General features: G+C 46.6%; 1 protein-coding gene across 2 annotated transcripts; it reads left to right on the forward strand.

Moving 5' to 3' along the window:
* The first annotated feature begins 35 nt into the window (after positions 1-35).
* Syf2 (SYF2 pre-mRNA splicing factor) lies at positions 36-7,509 on the forward strand. 2 transcript variants are annotated; one of them, XM_036178501.1, is made up of 7 exons: positions 36-120; positions 270-374; positions 2,333-2,458; positions 3,440-3,557; positions 4,027-4,117; positions 5,320-5,418; positions 6,832-7,509. In XM_036178501.1, the coding sequence occupies exons 1-7, from the start codon at positions 97-99 to the stop codon at positions 6,995-6,997; spliced, it is 729 nt and encodes a 242-aa protein (XP_036034394.1). In that variant the 5' UTR covers positions 36-96; the 3' UTR covers positions 6,998-7,509. The 2 variants fall into 2 exon arrangements, with proteins under 2 accessions (XP_036034394.1, XP_036034395.1); XM_036178502.1 differs by lacking the exon at positions 5,320-5,418.
* The last annotated feature ends 13,272 nt before the right edge of the window (positions 7,510-20,781 follow it).

Raw genomic sequence — 20,781 nt, forward strand, 5'->3', positions numbered from 1 at the left:
CGCACCACCACGCCCTGAAAGGGGCGGGGCTTGCAGCCGCGGACCAGAGGCCGACGGAAGTGCTCCGTGTTGTTGCCGGAAGTAGAGAGGGCTGTAATGGCGGCTGCGACTGAAGTCGAGGTGAGTACCCTCGGCCTCGCGCAGGGTTTTGTCGGGGTGACGCCGGGGTGGGACATGAGGCGAGTCCAGGCGCGGCTCCTGGGGTGTCGGGCCCCGGCCCGGGCTGTGGCAGTAGGGGACGCCGAGCCTGAAGCCGGTTGTGACCGCAGGTGCCCGCGGACGCCGCGGAAGACCGGCCCTCGGCGGCCGAAGAGCTGGCGGCGCAGAAGCGCGAGCAGAGACTGCGCAAGTTCCGCGAGCTGCATCTGAAGCGGGTGAGTGGCGGGGGCACGGGCCAGGCCGGGCGCGGGGCTGGAGGAGGAAGACTCGCCAGCTCGCCCGACCCAGGTCGGGGGCGTCCGGGACGGGGCGTCTCCGCTGGTGGGTCCGACTCTCTTGGAGATGGCTTTGACAGGCGTCAAAAGCCACTCCCGCTCGCTCCTCCCAGGCCCCACCCACATGACTTATTTTATTTGGGGTAGGTTAGTTCTGTTCCTAACAGCTGGCTCCCCTGCCCCGTGATTCCAGCATTCGTTTTCATCTAGGGGAAAAATTCGCTAGAAATAGGAAGAAACTTCTTAGTGAGAGTTTCCTCACCTTAAAAACAACGAGCACACACTTGCCCTCTTTTCCAAGTTCAAACTCAAAAAGTGTAACTTGCCACTCGGAGGTGGCGCACGCCTTTAATCCCAGCACTCTGGAGGCAGAGGCAGGCGGATCTCTGTGAGTTCGAGGCCAGCCAGGTCTACAGAGTGAGTTCCAGGACAGTCAGGGCTACGCAGAGAAAAACTTGACTCGAAAAACCAAACCAAAACAAAAAAGTATAGTTTACTTTTCATCTCTTGTTTGGATACCTGCCCAAATCCTAAGCATGGCTGTCCAGACACTCTGGACATTATCATTCTCTGACGACGACAGCTCCTGCTCACTTCCCTGTGTGGCTACTTGCCCACCTGACCCCTTTTGCTGACCTGTTTGGTATTTTTTTTTTTTTTTTTGGAATGTAACTCAAAAGGCATGGCTATATCATTCTCCCATCTCCCTTCTCTGGGCACCTGCCAAGATTTACAGCTTGCTTGACTTGTTTTTTTCTCTTGAACTTTGAGAAAATGGTCCTTAGGTTGGTGAGATGACTGAGTAGTTATAGGCCCTTGTACAAGTTTGGCCATCTGAGTTAGATCCCTGGAATTCAGTTAATAGTAGAGGAGAGAACCAGCTCCACAAAGATGTCCTCTGACCTCTACACAAGGCTGAGGCATGTGTGTGTGCTCAAGTGTCATGAAGTGCATGTAGATGACAGGATCGAGTCAGTTTTCTCCTGTTGTGTGTTAGTATTTAGGCATCTGTACTGGCCTGCCCTTAGGGTCCTGACAGGATATGTATAACAGGCTACAGCCACTAAGAGCACCCCCTGTGCACATTCGCTACTTATAAAAGGTGGGCCTTGCCCACCTCCCATCTCTTTTTCTTCCTTCCCCCAATAATCCTCCCACTTGGGCCCTGTTATATGGTGTGACTCCTTCCCACCCTTTTAAAATCCAACAATGTGGGTTCCAGTCATCTGGCTATGAGGCAGTCACTGTTATCCGCTGAGCCAACTTGCTGGTTCAAAAGAACTATTTTTTTAAAAAATGGTCTTTGAGCCTCCAAGAATATAAAACAAAACAAATAAATGGACCAGCACACTTCTGAAAGTTTACACTGTAAACAGTGGTTCTCAATCTTCCTAATGCTGCAACCTTTTATTACAGTTCCTCATGTGCTATGGTATGGTGCATCGAGGGCACTTTGCCAACTTTTATTCTGATAATAAAGGGACCACCCAATTGAATAGGCAAGGTCGACAGTAGCCCCTAGGTCCCTGGAGCAGCAGAGCTTTGCAGCCCAACAGTCTTATCCAATGGTATACCTGTATGAGTCTATTCCTGTGCTTAAAGTCATTGGGTGGCTTTTTTTTTTTTTTTTTTTGGTTTTTGGAGACAAGGTTTCTCTGTGTAACTTTGCACCTTTCTTGGAACTTGCTTTGGAGACCAGGCTGGCCTTGAACTCACAGAGATCTGCCTGCCCCTGCCTCCCGAGTGCTGGGATTACAGGCATGTGCCACCATTGCCCAGCATTGGGTGGCTTTTTATTGCTTGCAGCGTTAAATGGGTCACTTAGTCACTGCAAAGAAGACAGGGTCTACTTGGGCCCCTCTTCTGTTTTACCTGACTGCCTTTTGTCTTCCGTATAGAACGAAGCTCGTAAGTTAAATCACCAGGAAGTTGTGGAAGAAGATAAAAGACTTAAGTTGCCTGCAAACTGGGAAGCCAAGAAAGCGCGTTTGGAGTGGGAGCTTCAGGAGGAAGAAAAGAAAAAGGTCAGGAAGCCCTGGTTGCTCCTTCATTGAGACAGGAGATCCTGGTAGCCGAGTAGGTGTGCAAGTCATTTACCTCAGGGAACCTTATTTCTTTTCTTTCTTTTTTGGCTTTTCAAGACAGGGTTTCTCTGTGTAGCTCTGACTGTCCTGAAACTCACAGAGTTCTGCCTGCCTCTGTTTCCCAAGTTCTGGGATCAAAGTTGTGTGCCACCACTGCCTGGCTGAACCCTCCTTTTTTTTTTTATCTGTAGGACAAATACTTAAATGAATTATGAATTCTGTGAGTTAACATCTGCAAAATGTTTATAACAGGTCTGACACCTGCTCTCTTCTGTTCTTATTGATTTTAGTTTTTGTTTTTGATTTTTTTTTTGTTTTTCGAGACAGGGTTTCTCTGTGTAGTTTTGTGCCTGTCCTGGAGCTCACTCTGTAGACCAGGCTGGCCTCGAACTCAGAGATCTGCCTGCCTCTGCCTCCTGAGTGCTGGGATTAGAGGCGTGTGTCACCACCGCCCGGCTTTTGATTTTAGTTTTATTACATTTTTGTTTGTATGTATGTGGGCACAAGAGTGAAGGTCAGAGGACAGATTGTAGTTCTCTCCTTTCACTATGTGAATCCTGATATAGAACTCAGGTGGTCATGATTGGCAGCAAACACTTTTACCCACTGGGCTACTGTGATGGCCCGATACTTGATACTTTGATTAGATTTTTCTTAATTTAGCTAGTCCAGGACAGGCTCCAAAGCTACAGAGAAACCCTGTCTCGAAAAACAAAAAAAAAAAACAAAAAAACACACACACACAAAATGTAGGTCAAATAGCTGGGCATGAGGGGTCATGCCTATAGTTCCAGCACTTGTGAAGCCGAGGCAGGAGGATTTCTTTGAACTCGAGGCCATCCTGGGCTCAAAAAACCAAAACAAACAAAAATGAAGGGAGCGTTGTGGAACAGGTGGGTAGCGGCGCTGCCTGTCTTCCAGGAGTGCGCGGCGAGAGGGGAGGACTACGAGAAAGTGAAGCTGCTGGAGATCAGTGCGGAGGATGCTGAGAGATGGGAGAGGAGGAAGAAGAGGAGGAACCCTGACCTGGGGTTTTCAGGTACAGCTGACTTGTGCTGACCTCTGCTTTACTGAGTGGGCCTGCTGGGCCAAGGCTTCTGCTTTAGTGAGAGCACATGTCCATGGAACTTCATTCTTGGAATAGTCTAGGAGGCCAAGGAGAATGCAGGTGTGTCAAGGGAGAAGCCAGGGTACCTGTCAGTCTGCTGGCTGCTTTGGTCCTTAGTGTAAAGTTAGCCTTTGTTGTTACCATTTTGTTCTTTAGTTTCACTGTGCAGCCCAGGCAGTCTACAAACTCAGGAACCTCCTGCCTCCACCTCCTGAGTGATGGGTTACAGAAGTGTGCTACCACCCCCGACAGAGTTAGCCAGTCTTCTCTCAGCCCGTCAGGGTAGGCCTGTGCTCAGGATAGTGTCTTGTGCATGTAGGACAATAGTAATTCCGAGTTTCCTCTTGTAAGTAGTGCCCAGATAAGGACACAGGTCACCTCCGATTCTCATTTTGTCTAGATTATGCTGCTGCCCAACTACGCCAGTACCACCGGCTGACGAAGCAGATCAAACCTGACATGGAAAGCTATGAGCGGCAGAGGGAAAAGCAGTAAGTCCTCGGGTGGAAGGCAAGGCTGTTCTGGGGAGGTGGGGGCAAGCGGACGTTACTGACACGGGTAAGCACAAACTCGTTGAACTAGCTGTTCACTTACTTGAGACATTCCTACTGTGTAGATTGGGCTGTCCTTGTTCTCACAGTAGTCCTGCCTCAGTCTCCTGAGTGCTAGGATCACAGGTGTTTGCCAGCTTGCCTGAGCAGACTCAGTTTACTAGTGATCTGTGGATTTTCAGTGGCTGTCTTTGATGGTCTGTTTTGATCTGTTCGCTCTGTTGCATAGTAGTTAAGCCTTGATTTCCCTCGGAGACTTTCAGGTGTCAAACTCAGGTTAGCAGAGCTAGGTGCTCTTGTAGGAGCTGAATGCTTTGGTGCTGAGGCAAGTCAGCTTTGTAAAGGACCAGATGGACTAAGGGCCTCAGTGTTCTTCATTCACAGCTGCTCAGAGCTATGGCATGAAAGCAGAGAGGTTGTATGAGTAGGTTTGGCTGTGGCAGGTGGGCCAGACACCTGTTGTTTGTTTCTAAGCCCAGGTTTTTCTGTGTAGCCCTGGCTATCCTGGAACTCAGAGGTCATCCTGTCTTGGCCTCCCAAGTACTGGGATTAAAGCTGTGTGCCTCTATGCCCAGCCAGGCTCTTTGGCTCTTTTCTTTTCTCTTTCCTCTTCTCTTTTCTTTTCTCTTCCTTCCTTCCTTCTTTCCTTTTTTTTGGGGGGGGGTGTTGGGGGGAGACAGGGTTTCTCTGTGTAGCTCTGGCTGTTCTGGAACTCACTCTGTAGGCCAGGCGGGTCTCTGCCTGCCTCTGCCTCTGCCTCCTAGAACTGGGATTAAAGGCTTGTGCTACCATGTCCAGTCAGGCTCCTGTTTTGATGCACAGAAATAACCGTAGACACTTTGCTCCCAGCTCTTTGTGACCTTCGACAAGTCCTTGATATGCTGGTCACTCTATGCATCTGAAGAATGAAGCTGTTACTGTGTGAGCCAGACTGGCCTGGGACCCAGAGTCCTGCCTGGGGCTGGCTTTATAGCAGACTCACCTAGCCTGGCTCATCTTTTCTGAGCCTGCATTTTCTTTCCTTCCTTTACCTTTGCTGTGTAAATAAGTATATTTCTGTGTCACAAATACATGTATATTTATTGAAATTGGAGACTGGAGCACTCATGTCTGACTGGAAATCTTTCTTGCTGTCTTCTCAGTGGAGAAGATTTTTTCCCAACATCCAACAGTCTTCTCCATGGAACACATGTGCCTTCCTCAGAGGAAATTGACAGAATGGTTTTAGATCTGGAAAAGCAGTAAGTACTCAGTAGGGCAGCCTGGAATGTTCCATACTTCATGAGAAAGTGTGTGGGATGTGGATCTGAGACTGACGCGCTCAGATGACTTGAAGATCACAGTGCTGATCCAGCTCATTTCTGACCCCAAGTCTGATGGTTTTGAAGCTGGACAGTGAGTACAGGTTGAGTCCATAGGATTTGGAGGTGGGAATATTGATACAATTGAACTGCAGTGGCGTCCCTTAGCTTTCTGTCACTGTAGCAAAATGCCTAAGAGAACTTATTTTGGCCCCTGGTTTTAGAGCTCTCGGTTCATTTTCTTGGGCCTGTGGAAGCATGGTGGATCATGGTAGAAGTACGTGCTAGGAGGCCTAGTCAGCCTGTGAGGACCAGGAAGCAGGCAGATTGGTGGGGAGAAGGGGGTCCTAATGTGCTTTCAAGGGCACACCCATAGGACCGGACCACCTTCCTCTTTAAGCCCCACTTAGAGAGAGAGAGAGAGAGAGAGAGAGAGAGAGAGAGAGAGAGAGAGAGAGAGAGAGAGAGAGAGAGAGCGCGCTCGCGCACGCACCTGCCTCTGCCTGCGTGCTTCTGTCTGTCTCTACCTGGCCATATTTATTTATTATGTTTTAATTGTTCTTTTTTTAGATAGAGTATCACTCTGTAGACCAGGCAGGCCTCAAACTCACAGAGATCCTTCAACCTCTGCCTCCAGAGTGCCTGACCGTATTTATTTCTGATGAAGGGGACAGCATTTATGTGTTAGGACCATACAGATGGTACAGGGTGCAGTGGTGTGTACCACCCACTTTGCGCAGTGCTTGGCATCACTGATAGAATTGTTAGGGTGCCTTACCCCAAAGTCACACATTTTTGTCCTCACTTTTAGCATCTTTAGAAGCATTCTTTTTGTTTTTGATTTTCGAGACAGGCTCTCATTATATAGCCCAGGCTGGTCTCTAGTCTCTGCTTCCCAGTTGCTCAGATTACAGGTGTGGGCTACCATGAAGACGTTCAGAAGTGCTGTGAGCAGAGGCTGTAGTTGCTGGATCTCATCGCTTACACTGAGGTTCTACTGGTTAGATCAACATCTGATGAAAACTGTGCCTGCTTTTTTTTGTCCCCCAAGGTGTTTTAAGCTGATTTGCTCCTGAACTTTTTTTTTTTTTTTTTTTTGAGCAGAGGTTAGATAGAACCCAGGGCCTTACGCTTGCTAGGCAAGTGCTCTACCACTGAGCTAAATCCCCAACCCTCTCCTGAACTTTTTGTTCATTTTTTAAGCTCAAAGAAGAAGGCAGTTAGGCCAGCTGTGGTGGTCAGCGCCTTCAGTCCTAGGGTTTGGGAGGCAGAGGCAGGCAGGTCCTTGAGTTCGAGCATGAAGAGAACTGGGGAAGGTGATTCTGAGCCTCCTAACTCCCTTCCTTCCCCCAGAATTGAAAAGAGAGACAAATACAGCCGAAGGCGTCCTTACAATGATGATGCCGACATCGACTACATCAACGAAAGGAACGCCAAGTTCAACAAGAAAGCGGAGAGGTTCTACGGGAAGTACACGGCCGAGACCAAGCAGAACCTGGAGAGGGGGACGGCTGTGTGAGCAACTCACAGAAGCTGAGGGGTCGGAGCCTCCTGCCGGCAGGTTCACATTTCCAGTGTGTCCAGGAACGAGCGCTACCCGTGCCCTCACCCGGCGTTCTGAAATACAGTCTTTTCTCACCCTCACTTACGCTGCGTATGTCCACGTTCTGTGCTTGGATGTAAGATGTATTTCTTGGAGTGACGTTGTTTTGTAAAAATCTAATTTCTATAAATCCTAATTATTATTTTTCTATGTATTTTAAATGTGCATAACCGTGTAACCGTTGAATCATTGGGGGCTTAGATGGTTTGTGTGCAGAGGTGAGGTCGCTGCTGCTTTGAGTGTTACTAGGAAGTGGATAAAGCTGCAGCTGGGCTTTGAGGCTGGCCAGGCGAAGACTAAGAAACAGGCCTCAAGAAACAGGCTCCTGGAGTTCTGGCACTGACTCCTGGGGCTGGAGTCAGAGGCCATGACTGTCAGCCTGCACATTCCCTTTTTAAAGAACAATAAAATGCTTTGGAATAGAGTCACGAATGATGTCTAATTTAAAACAAGGGCATGTGTGCATGGCGGGTACTTCACAAGCACAGGAACATTTGTTCCACATTTCAACATAAGGGGCCAAAGGTCAGCTCAGTTTCATGTCTCAGAAAGACAAAGACTTAAAAACTTCTTAGCAGCTGTCTAGTTCCTCTCTGTTGGCTGAAATGCTAAGTAATTAGGAAATTCCAAATTAAACCTAAAAAGCTGGGTATGGTTGCTTACATCCTTAATCTCAGCACTCAGCAGGTAGAGGCAGGTAGGTCTCTGAATTCTAAGCTAGCTAGGCTAGTGAGACCTTGTCTTGGAAAATAAAACTACACCCCAATTGGAACTCAGCACGTTCCACAAATGCTTCACTTTTAATGTTTGAAGGTAGCATTGATGACTCACCACTCTTGTTAAAATTAACAATGATTTTTTTTTAAAGATTTATTTATTTATTATGTATACAGCATGTGTGACCGGAAGAGGGCACCAGACCTTATTACAGATGGTTGTGAGCCACCATGTGGTTGCTGGGAATTGAACTCAGGACCTCTGGAAGAGCAGTCAGTGCTCTTAACCTCTGAGCCATTTCTCCAGCCCACCAGTGATTTTTTTTTTCTTTCTTTTTAGACATCTAGTTGAAGCTGGCCTTGACCCCACTATGAGCTGAGGGTGATCTTGAATTCCTGATCCTCCTCCCGAGTGCTAGGACCACAGGTGTGCACCACCATGCCCAGGTTTACTGTGTGTGAGTGGGTGTCCGAGGACGGCCTTAGTATCAGTCCTTGTCTTCCGTGGACTCCGGGCTGGCCTGGGAGCTCTGGACTGTCTCTTGTCTGCCTCATTTTAGGCATGCTAGGATTACAGACAGATGTGCATACTGTGTCTGGCTTTGCATAGGTTTGGGGGTCTGAAGTCTGGTCTTCACACCTGGATGTCAAGTGCTTTACCCACTGAGCCATCTTCCTCACAGCCCTCGGTGCCACATTTGGATTGAGACAGTGGTCTCAGTCCTGACTGGCCTTGAAGTCTACGCCTAGGCTGGGAGATTACTCAGAGGGGAAGGCGCTTGCTGTTAAACCTGATGTCCTGAGTTCAATTCCCAGTACCCATATGGCAGAAGTAGAGAACAGACTTGCTCAGGTTGTCCTCTGATTTCTACTGGTACTCACAATAAACAAACAACAACAACAACAAATGCGATTTTAGAGTCAGCTTGGAAGCTGCACCAACAGAGGTGTTTTCCCTGGATGTGCTCACCTAGCTTAGTCATTAACGTATTGGCTTTGTACCTGACCTAGGAAAGTGTCACTACCTGCTTCCTGCTTTCTGCATCCGTGACCCACCCAGTGACCTAGATACCACTGCTCTGAGGCAAAGTAGAGGTTGGTAGCTGTGGTGGTTTGAAAGAAAATGGCCCCCAAAGGGAGTGGCACTATTGGGAGGTGTGGCCTTGTTGGAGTGGGTATGGCCCTGTTGGAGGAAGTGTGTCACTGTGGGGGCGGGCTTTGAGGTTTCCTATGCTCAGAATACTGCCTAGTTGACTTCCTGCTGCTTGCAAGGTGTAGCACTCAGCTACTCCAGCACCACCTCTGCCTGCACGCTGCCATGCTCCCTGCCATGATGATAATGGACTGAACCTCTGAAATTGTAAGTGAGCCACTTCAATTAAATGTTTTCTGTAGCAAGCTTTCTTGTTGGACTCCCTTTGCATTGCTAGCCCCAAATAATGACATGGAGACTTTTTTTTGGTTGTGAGTCTAGCCTTTAATGGCTGAGCCATCTCTCCAGCCCTGACATGGAGACTTCTTATTAATTATGAAAGCTCGACCTTTATCTTAGGCTTGTCCCCAACTCACTCTCACAAATTAAATTAATCTGTTTCTATTAATTTACATTCGGCCACATGGCTTTTTACCTCCCTCCATCCTGCATGTCTGACTTGGTCCATGTCTCACTGGTATCTCCTAAGTTCATCTCTACTTTTCCTTTCTCTTCCTGGAAATCCTGCTGATCCTCTATTGGCCATTCAGCTCTTTATTAAGACAATCAGAAGGTGCCTTGCAAAGATTTATCTTCACAGTGTACAAAAAGATAATCCCACAACAGTTTTCTTTCTAAGAATCATTGTGGTCATGGTGTCTCTTCCCAGCAATGAAAATCCTAACTAACACATATGCAATAAAAACTTAAATATTTATTTGATGTGTGTGTGTGTGTGTGTGTGTGTGTGTGTGTGTGTGTACACTACTGCCTGTGTCTGAGAATGTGTGGAGGTCAGAGAACAACTTTCTGGAATTGGTTTTCTCCTACCATGCCAGTCCTGGACTCAAATGCAGGTTGTCAGGCTTGGCAACAACCACCTTTTCCCATTGAGCACACATTGACACACACATGCACACACACATTCTCTTTATATATATATCCCTCTCTCACGCATAAATGCACACACAGATACTCAGACACACACAGACACAATCACCCCTCTATGCTAACAAGCCCATACTCATAAACACAACCATCCCTGAATTAATATGCACACCCACACATACTCAGACACTTACACATAAACATGCACTCATACATACAGAAGCATACTAACACAGTAACACATACAATCATACAAAGACACACCCACACCCACCTACAAACACACAGACTCACATACACATTGACACATTCACCCATACATACTCCTACACATACACACACAACTCACACGGAGTCACAAACACTCCCACTTACACACTCACACAGACATACATGTTTTCATGAACACACACTCAATGTGAAGCTTGTAAAGTTTAGATTATTTGGAAATCCTGACTTCATACTTGTCATTAAAAAAAAAAAAACAAAACGCTATTTATTTTGGGTATGTGGGTTTTTTGCCCACATGTCCGTCTGTGCACCATGTGTGTGCCTGGTGCTCAAGAGGCCAGAAGAGAGTGTTGGGTCCCCTAGAACCACCAGTGCGTGTGGGAATTCAGCCTGGGTCTCTTCAAGAGCAGCCTGTGCCCTTCATCACTGAGCCTCCACCCCACTCCCACACTTGTCATTCATTTTTGTTTTTGTTTTCTGAGACAGGGTTTCTCTGTGTAGCACAGGCTGTCTTGAAACTTTCTATGTAGACCAGGCTGGCCTTGAACTCAGAGATCTGCCTGCCTCTGCCTCTTGAGTGCTGGGGTTAAAGGTGTGTGACACCATGGCCCAACACGCACTTAATCTTACATATATGTCAGGAGCTATTGTGGGCCATGATGTAATTACAGCTTGTAGCAATTGATAATTCGGATCTCAGCCCACCAGAGGAATCATTCTCAGATGGGGTACCCCATCAGCAAGGCTTAGAGGTCACTGACTCTGAAAATTGTTGCTTTCATCTGTAATTTCACTTGTGCAATCTTCCCATTGCCATGCATTTCACGTAATGTGTACATGTAATCTCATGATTACATCTCAATTTTTTTAAAGATTTATCATGTATACAGCATGTATGCCTGCACGCCAGAAGAGGGCGCCAGATCATTACAGATGGTTGTGAGCCACCATGTGGTTGCTGGGAATTGAACTCAGGACCTCTGGAAGAGCAGTTAGTGCTCTTAACCTTTGAGCCATCTCTCCAGCCCCCTACATCTCAATTTCATAGCCACACATATTTGTGGATGGTCAGGAAGATGACTTCTCATTTAGCTGAATAATTTTGATATATAGAAAATATACTAGGATATGCTTCATAACTAGATTTATTGTCCCATGAGGACTGTAGATACTTAAAAGTCTGCTCTGTTCCTTTTGCTCAGACTAACACAAGAAAATAATAATTTCTCCTCATCTTAAGACTAATTGCACCCAATTAGCTCATTTTTACCTCAGAGCAAGTTCAAACTAGACTAAAGGCCTTTGTAAATAGATTTTTTTTTTCTTCAAGACAGGGTTTCTCTGTGTAGCTTTATGATCTCCTTCTGTAGACCAGGCTGGCCTCGAACTCACAAAGATCTGCCTGCCTCTGCCTCCTTGAGTGCTGGGATCAAAGGCGTGCACCTTCACCACCGTCACCACCACCACCACCACCACCACCACCACCACCACCACTACCACCACTGCCACCACTACCACCACTACCCAGCTGTAAATAGATTATAAGTTTAAAACTTTACAATTATGCACAAGATCAGAGTTGCAGGTGTCTAACCAAGGTTATTACACAAAGTGCCTAAGAAAAGCATGCGAATTCTTCACTTACCAAGCCTGCTGATAAAGAGCTTTGTCTCAAAGTTTGTCGTACTGGGCACTGAACCCCCTCCCTCTGGTCACAGTTTTACTCCTGAAACCTTGAAACCTTGTGCTGCCCATGGCAAATGACTCAGCTACTTATGGCTTACCCTAGGAATGTGCTTTTGACCAATGAGAAGTAACTCTTGTAATTTTTTTTTTGTTTTGTTTTTTTGTTTTTCGAGACAGGGTTTCTCTGTGTAGCTTTTTGCCTTTCCTGGATCTCGCTCTGTAGACCAGGCTGGCCTCGAACTCACAAAGATCTGCCTGCCTCTGCCTCCTGAGTGCTGGGATTACAGGCATGCGCCACCACCACCCGGCATGGATACATCTTGAAAATGTTTTACTAACTAATAAAGGAAGTCTCACACACACAAGACTACACATGCTGCATGATTGCATTTATGTGGACTGATCAGAATAGGTAAATCCATACAGAAGTAGATTAAGGGTTTCTAGTGGTTGGGTGAGGTGGGTGACGGAGTGATGGGGAGTGGCTGCTAATAGGCTTGGGGTTTCCTTTTGGAGTGATGAAAATGCTCTAGAATTATACTGTGGTGATGGTTGCACAATCTAGTGAATACTAAAAAACCACTGAACTGTGTGCTTTAAAAGGATCAAGTTTATGGTCAGTGAGTTACATGTCAATAAAGTTGCTATGGTTTCTGCCTGTGACTGTTGTGGAATTACTTTTACTAGGCAAAGATGTGTTACATTTGTGTATGCTGTGGAATATTACTTTAACTATGAAAAGGTGTGTTACATTTGTGTATGCTGTGGAATATTACTTTAACTGTGAAAAGGTGTGTTACATTTGTGTATTCTGTGGAATATTACTTTAACTAGGCAAAGGTGTGTTACATTTGTGTATGCTGTGGAATATTACTTCAACTGTGTAAAGATGTGCTGCATTTGTTTTACCTTTCTTGCCTAAGACACCTGATTGGTCTGATAGAAAGCTGAATGGCCAATAGCTAGGCAGAAGAGGGACAGGCGGGGCTGGTGGGCAGAGAGAATAAATAGGAGGAGGAGGAGTATAGGCTCGAGAGGAATAAGAGGAGAAGGAGGAGAGAAGGAGAGGAAAGAAGGAATGGAGAACGAGGGAGAATGAGGGACACACCCAGGACCAGAAACCAGGCAGCCACCAGCCAGACATGGAGACAGCAGGAAAGTAAGACACGCAGAAAGAAAGAAAAGTAAAAAGCCCTGAGGCAAAATGTAGATAAAGAGAAACAGATCAAGTTATAAGAGCTAGCCTGAAATGAGCCTAAACTAAGGCCAAGCTTCCATAACTAATTATAAGTCTCTGTGTCATGATTTGGGAGATAGCCAGTGGACCAAAAGAAAGCCTGCTATGGGACTGGAGAGATGGCTCAGTGGTTAAGAGCACTGGCTACTCTTCCAGAGGTCCTGAGTTCAGTTCCCTGCAACCACAAGGCGGCTCACAACCATCTGTAATGAGATCTGAGAACTGGTGCCCTCTTCTGGCACGCAGGCATACATGCAGACAGAACACATAATCAATCAATCAATCTTTTTTTTTTTTTTTTTTTTTAAGAAAGCCTGCTATGTGTGACTGTACAGTGAGAATCTCCCACAGTGTTTGGAAGGTCTGGTTGGTATTCAGGCCATGTGGCTTTCACAAGAGCCACTTGGGTGTGATGCTTAGGGGCTCCTTGAAAAGACATGGCCACCAACAGATTCCAGGGAAAAGGCAATCTATCAAGTCATTGCTTCCAAAGCATGTGAACATTCATCCCATGCTAAGAGTGTTAGAGGCAGGATCATGATAAATAATGATATACTAAATGCTGTTACAAAATGAGGTGTAGAATGAAATGGGGAAATGGGAGGCTGGGAAGGAGAGAGTGTAATTTCTGTGACACACTGAGAGTAGGCTCCATAGGCTTGCCCCTGAGTGAGAACCTGGAGGCTGGGGAATCAGTGGTATCTACTTGAAGTCTGGTCTGGTGGTAAAATGTCTGACACTGGACTCTGGTGATGTCAAGAGATGCTTATCCTGGATCCTGGTTTTATAGATTTGAGTCTAAGGCTGGGGACCCCCTGGTTTGAGGAGGGCAGCATATCCAGCAAGACAGGAGTGCATGCTGGAGTGAGAACTCCTCTATTCTAGGGGAGAAAACTTTTAAAAAGGCATTTTTAAGGGTTGGGGATTTAGCTCAGTGGTAGAGCACTTGCCTAGCAAGCGCAAGGCCCTGGGTTTGATCCTCAGCTAAAATAAAAAAAAGAGAGAAAAAGGTGTTTTTAAATTTTTATTTATTTTTAAGACAGAGTCTCATGTAGCCTTGGCTAGCCCTAAACTCATTATGTAGCTGAGGATAACCTTAGACTTCTGGTTCTACTGAGGGCTGGGATTACAGGCATACACTACCATAACTGACTTTAGGAAGTGTTAGAATTGCGCCCAGGGCCTCATGCCTGCTACAGCTCCTCTCTGCCCTGCAGGATGAAGGTGAGAACTGACAATGGCCAGGCTTGGAGGAATCACTTCTGCTACTGGGGGAGGGACTGACATTAATCCATTAAATTTTTTGATATGTTGCTATGGAACAATCCTTATCTACATAATGAGTATATATTGCTATCATTGGTTAACAAAAAGCTGACAGGCCAGTAGCTGGGCAGGGAGTTAGGTGGGAAAGCCAAACTGAGAATGATGGGAAGGAGGAGGCCTGAGTCAGGGAGACATCAGCCAGCCACTGAAAAAACAGGATGTGTAGAAATGAGGTAACAAGCCACAAGCCACATGGTAATACATAGATTAATAGAAATGGGTTAATTTAAATGTAAGAGCTAGTAACAAACCTGAGCTATTGGCTGAGCATTTATAAGTAATGTTAAGCCTCGAGTGATTATTTGGGACCAGATGGTCAGGACAGGAAACCTCTGTTTACACTATGTAGCCCTGGCTGGTCTGAACTTGCTATGTAGAAGAGGCTGGCCTTGAACTCACAAAGATCTGCCTGCCTCTACCTTCTGAGTGCTGAGAATAAAGGTGTGTGCCACCATGCCCAGCCCATTTAATCCAATTTTGAGACAGAGTCTTATTCTATAGACCCAGCTAGGCTGGAACTCACTGTGTATCTCAGGCTGGCCTTGAACTCACAGCAATCCTCCTGTCTCATTTAGGGCTTGGCTACTTTAATGAAAAAGAGCAAGAGTAGGCAGGGTTAGCTATTGAAAATCAACAGGCCAGCAACATGGCTCACTGGGTAAAGCTGCTTGCCACCAGGCCTGATCCCTGGGACCTGTGTAGTGGAAGAAGAGAACGAATTCTTGAAAGTTGTCCTCTGACCAACATGTGCACACACACACACACACACACACACAATATAAAAAGAAAAGAAATCATGAGTGGATACTATCATAATTTTAACATTGAGAAGCAGAGGCAGGAGGATTGCCATGAATTTCAGGCCAACCTGAGCTATGTGGTGAGTGGCCTTGTGTCAATAAAAAAGTTATCAGCTGTTAGGACTGGTCTTCTTATGGAGGCTGGTTAGTGATTAGTTTACTGACCAATTCATTGGCTGGTTCAACCGCTTGGCAAGGTCCTCAGGGACTTACAGACACTCACTCTTTTTGGATGGGCATCTCCCAGCCTCATTGCATTGGCCTGCTTTTTTTTTTTTTTTTTTTTTTTAAAGATTTATGTATTTATTATGTATAGTGTTCTGCCTGCACATATCCATGCAGGCCAGAAGAGGGCACTAGATCTCATTACAGATGGTTGTGAGCCACCATGTGGTTGCTGGGAATTGAACTCAGAAGAACTGAGTTCTGGAAGAACTCTTAACCTCTGAGCCATCTCTCCAGCCCCCCGTATTGGCTGATTGGCTGTCTAATCCTTCTCCTCCTCCTCCTCCTCCTCCTCCTCCTCCTCCTCCTCCTCCTCCTGCTCCTCCCCCCTCCTCCTCCTTCTTTTTCTTTTTAAAAGTATAGCCCGTCCTGGCTGGGCATACTGTCCTCATGAGTTATTGGTTGGGGTGTCTCCTGAAGGATATCCTGGACAGCTTTCTGGTATCTCCCTGACCCCCAGGGAGCAGCAGCTGTTTGGGGAGCCATAGGTGGCTGGAGTCCACTGGTGAAGGCTGAGCTCAGTGGGGCTATGGTTCTAGGCTTGTCAAACCCACTGAGTGGGTCCACATACTGCAATCTGGGCTCACAGCATGAGGTTACAGGCCCATCTCCAACCCCCCTCCTGAGGCACCAATCATCCATTGATCCCAAAGGTCCTGTGGCTGAGCTCAAAGATGAGGCTCACAGATACAATCCTGCATGGGTCACCTTTGCCAGACAATCATGGGCTTGGGATGGTCACAAATGCCTCAACCTGAGACCAAGCATAGCCTAGGGACTTATATGATATGAGGCTGAGAAGTTCAGGAGTCATTTAATGACTCTAGCATCTGATTTCATCTGTTAAATTCCAGTCCCCAAGCTTTGATCCCAGCATTCAGGAGGCAGAGCCAGGTGGATCTCTGTGAGTTCAAGGCCAGCCTGGTCTATAGAGCGAGTTCCAGAACAGGCACCAAAACTATAAACCCTGTCTCGAAAAAAAAACAAAAAAAAAAAACAAAAAAACAAAGAAAACCCCCCAAACCAAACCAAAACAAAAATCCAGTCCCCACAATGCCGATGGTCAAGATTACTTTGAATGCTATCTAGCTTGCAGGAGGATGGCATCATCCTCAGCTCCTCCATCTGGAGAGAGGTTTCCGTGCTCCTGCCATCCCTCCAAACTGGAACTCAAGAGCCTGCAGGGAGGGAGACAGAAGGGAAACACGGTGGCCAGTCCTGTGGGGGACCCTCACATCTGTTGGGCAATCCAGTACCTGCTGTGAGCATTTTCCCCCACCCTTCCCACACAGCTCAGCAGATAATACACTGCAATGGGTTTTCATCGCAGCTCATGGCCAGTAGCTCCGGCTTGCCGGGGCTGGCAGGTAGCTTGGGTTCTCCTCCACTGGCACCCAAAGCTGGTCAATGGCCCCTCCCCTCGCTAGCATAGATAGGACCATCATCTCAGCACAAAAAGTCACCTTGGTACTTGCTCTGGGATCAAGCCTGATGGAGAAAGACTGTACCATGCAGGTCCCACGTGCCAGGGCTCCAGATCTCATGGCTTCCAAGACTATTCATTCCAGAGACGTCTCCATCAAAGCACAACCCTAGGCAGACACGTGTTCACACTGGCATGCCTGCAGCATGTGTGCAGAATGGGGGCTCTGTGGAGATCTGAGCCGTGCTAATTAGCTGTCAGCTGCTTCACATCTGGAGATCAAATATAAACAGCTGGCATCAAAAAGCCGTTCCGGTTGGTCCCTGTCATCTCTGTTCTCCTGGTACCATGCCATCCTTTGTAGAGTGCTCTAATGCTTCTCTATCCTGACAAGACTCCAGCAGCCGCCAAGCTGGGAGTCCAAGTCATCTGCTGTGGGTGGCTGTGTGTTCCTTTATTTGGTGCTGGGTGGAGTTAGGGACCTGGATCTTGGCAGGGCAGGGCAAGAGGAAGTGGCTAATTGCTGCACTTTGACAGGATTATAGTTTTCCTTTCGTGTGTGTGTGTGTGTGTGTGTGTGTGTGTGTGTGTGTGTGTGTATGTGTGTGTATGTGCTCTTGTGTGTGAGTGTACACATGTGTAGAGAGGTCCAAGGCTGATGTTGGGAGTCTTTCTCCACTCCCCTTCCATCTTATTTATTTATTTATTTAATTTTTTTTCTTTGTGTGGCCCTGCCTGTCCTGGAACTCACTCTGTAGACCAGGCAGTCTTCGAACGCACAGAGATCTGCCTACCTCTGCCTCCGGAGTGCTGGGATCAAAGGTGTGCACCACCACTGCCCGGCCTCATCTTGTTCTTTGAGGCAGAGTCTCTCAGTCAAATCCAGAGTTCACTATTGGGGTTAGTCTCTCTACCAGCTTACTCCAGAGATGTCCTGTCTGACTTCAGAGGCTGGAATTACAGTCAGCTGCTGTGCCCAGCCCAGTGCTTATGTGTATGCCGGAGGTTCAAATTGCTGTCCTCAGCTTTTGTGGCAATGACTTACTGCTCACCTGTCTCCCCAACTCCTCCATCTTGTTTGAGACAGGGTCTCTCATTTGGCCTGGAGCTCACCAATTATAGCAGGTTGGCCTACCAGTGAGTCCCAGGGACTCCTTTGCCTCCCCAGCCCTGCTGGGGTTATAAGTACACACATGCTGCTGCGTCCAGCTTTTTAATATGGATTCCAGGGGATTGAACTTATGTCTTGTGCTTGCATGGCAACACATTACCGACAGAGCTGTCGCCCCAGGCCCTCTTCCAAGCCTTTTTGAGTGTCTTGCTATGTAGCCTGTGATCTTTTTACCTAAAGCCTCCTGAAGTATCAGAGATGTAAACCACCAAGCCTAGCTCACAATGCAATGCTCAGAGGGAAAAGTAGAAACACTCTGAAGTTTTGGACGCACAGTGGAAACCAGGTACAAAGGGCAATGCAGGTGTGACAGATTCTCAGGTGTCCCAGGCTGGGCTTGGATCGCTCTGTAGTGGAAGATGAGCTTGAATTCCTGATCCCCCTGCCTCCACCTCTGGGGTGCTGAGATAACAGACGTGCACCACTGTGCTCAGTTTATGCAAAGTGTGGATTTCACCTAGGGCTTCCTTCATCCTACCAATTAAGCTGCATCCCTAGGGCAAGACCTCAGTTTTTCAAAGGGCCTTTTGCTTTCCTGCCCTGAGAGACAGACATTTGAGGTCGATGGCCAACAGGGTCCTCTGCCACTGCTGTTGTCCTATGTGTGCCAAAGTCTGGAAGGACCCCACTTTAGCAGCCTCCTGGGGATCTCAGGGGCTGCTCCAGATCAGGGGTGGGTTGCTGGCAAGGACTGGCAGAGCAGGCTGTGGATTTGCTTTTTAGAAGAGGTATAAGCATCTGGTGATGGGAGACCAGCCAGCGAGCAATGCCAGCAGCAGTTTGCTTCTATTTAGATAGTTAAGATGTTTTTCCCCCTTGTGGAAAATAGTCTGTTTCTGGTTTAAGTTGATTTAAAATCACTGCCATATTATTGTAAATAACGTGACACCTCGTTTCTTTCAAGGGGCTTGGAGTACTGTAATGGAATCCCAACTATACAGGCGCAGATTGGCCTTAAGAACAGATTCTTCTCCAGGACAAAAAGATGTGTGTTTTTTTGGATACGCTTCAGAAACAAGAGATTGTGGGCAGAGGTGTTGTGGGCCTCTGTCCACTAGGTGGCAGCAGACATTTAAGTTTTCAGTGGGTGCGCAGCCCTGCAGTTTTCAGCGGGGTCCTGACCACTATCTCATCATTTGGGGATTTATTAGAAGTTCCACCCAGAACCCCAGGTCAGGTGCTCTACGAGTGGGGACCAACAATCTGGCCATTTTGCTGCCCTCACAGATCTCAAAGCTCAAAGCCTTTCTGTGACCTGGACATGGCAGGTGTATTAGATGACAAGGTGTGGTGGGCTTTAGGATCATGTGTTGGGACTAAGAGACACTGAAAGGAGCCTGTGTCTCAAGTAGCTCGTATTCTAGATCTTTCCTTGTGTCTAAAATCACCCCAATCAATCATGACTTGGGGTTCAGGCAGAGAAAGCCCTACTTGTCAAAGAAAGTGTCTCCTAATCCAATAGATGCATGAAAGCAATAGTCTTGAGCCAAATCTGACACATGGTTTGTTTTGTAAAGTTTTATTGGGACAGGGTCACACCCATTTGCATGTTATCTGTAACTGCTTTCATGACACATCGGTAGAGTTGAGTGATGGATGGTGGCTTGCAATGACTATTCAGTTGCTGTCTGCTTCTTTATAAAAGAAGAATGTACAGATTTAGGGGCTATAGATATAGTACGAGCTGGACCCCAGAAGCTATGGATAAAGCATGTGCTGGGATTCAGGAGCTGTGGATAGAGCATGAACTGGGTCCCAGGAGCTGTGGACCTAGTGTAGACGAATTTCTAAAGGTCTTATTAAGTAAAAAACACGGAGCCAAATATAGGGGTGAAAGCCTTAGATCAGGGAAATAGGGAAAGCCACCAGCTAACCTTAATTCACCAACTCTGCAGCTTCCAAATTCGAGTTACTTCCTGTCTGCCCACACCTTTATTGCTTTGCTGTTCTGCCCTCTCATTGGCTCTCTTAGCCCAGCTACCTCACTTCCTCTTCCTACACAGCTCTGTCACTTTCTGTCTGTCTGTACAGACCTCCAGGTCTCTATGGTTGGCAATGGGGTTAAAGGCATGTATTACCATGCTTGGCTCTGATCCCTAGTGTGGCCTTGAACACACACAGAGATCCTGCCTGCTAAGTGATAGGATTTAGGGCGTGTGCTACCACTGCCTGACTTCTTTGTTTACTTAAAACGGCTTGCTATTTCCTCTGATCTCCAGGCAAGCTTTACTAAAGCACAAATAAAATATCACCACATTTCCCCTTTTTTGTCTAAAAAAATTAAAAAAATTATAACTAACATAAGAAAAATATACAATAACTACAATAACCATATGCAATATTATATAAGCAATAAATACATCGACAATGTCTAGTCCATTTGCATTTGACAAATTCAGAGAAAATATTCCATTATCTATCCTATTTTGGTGAGTTCGAAATGTATCGAATTCACTTTTTATATTACCAACAGAAAACTATCTTATGCATTTCAAACTTATACATTTAACACCTCTTAGTTTCTTTTCTGAATTTCTTAACAACAAAAACTAACTACAACTATCTAATCTTCAATTCCCTCAGAGACCTGAGAAGGAAATAATATTACCTAGTAAAACAGGAAGTGCAAACAAGCAACTTCTGAGATATGACAGAAACAGCCAGCTGCCTGGACAGTCACCTGAGGTTTCTCTGAACACTGGGGCATCATTTTTGGCCTACAGGCTTAGCATATCTGACAGACTCATTTGTGATGTAGGATGTATGCAAGGCCTACAGCTTGACCTCACATTTGGTGCAAGTATT

Source organism: Onychomys torridus, chromosome 2 (genome assembly GCF_903995425.1).
Source record: "Onychomys torridus chromosome 2, mOncTor1.1, whole genome shotgun sequence".
Classification (NCBI taxonomy): domain Eukaryota; kingdom Metazoa; phylum Chordata; class Mammalia; order Rodentia; family Cricetidae; genus Onychomys; species Onychomys torridus.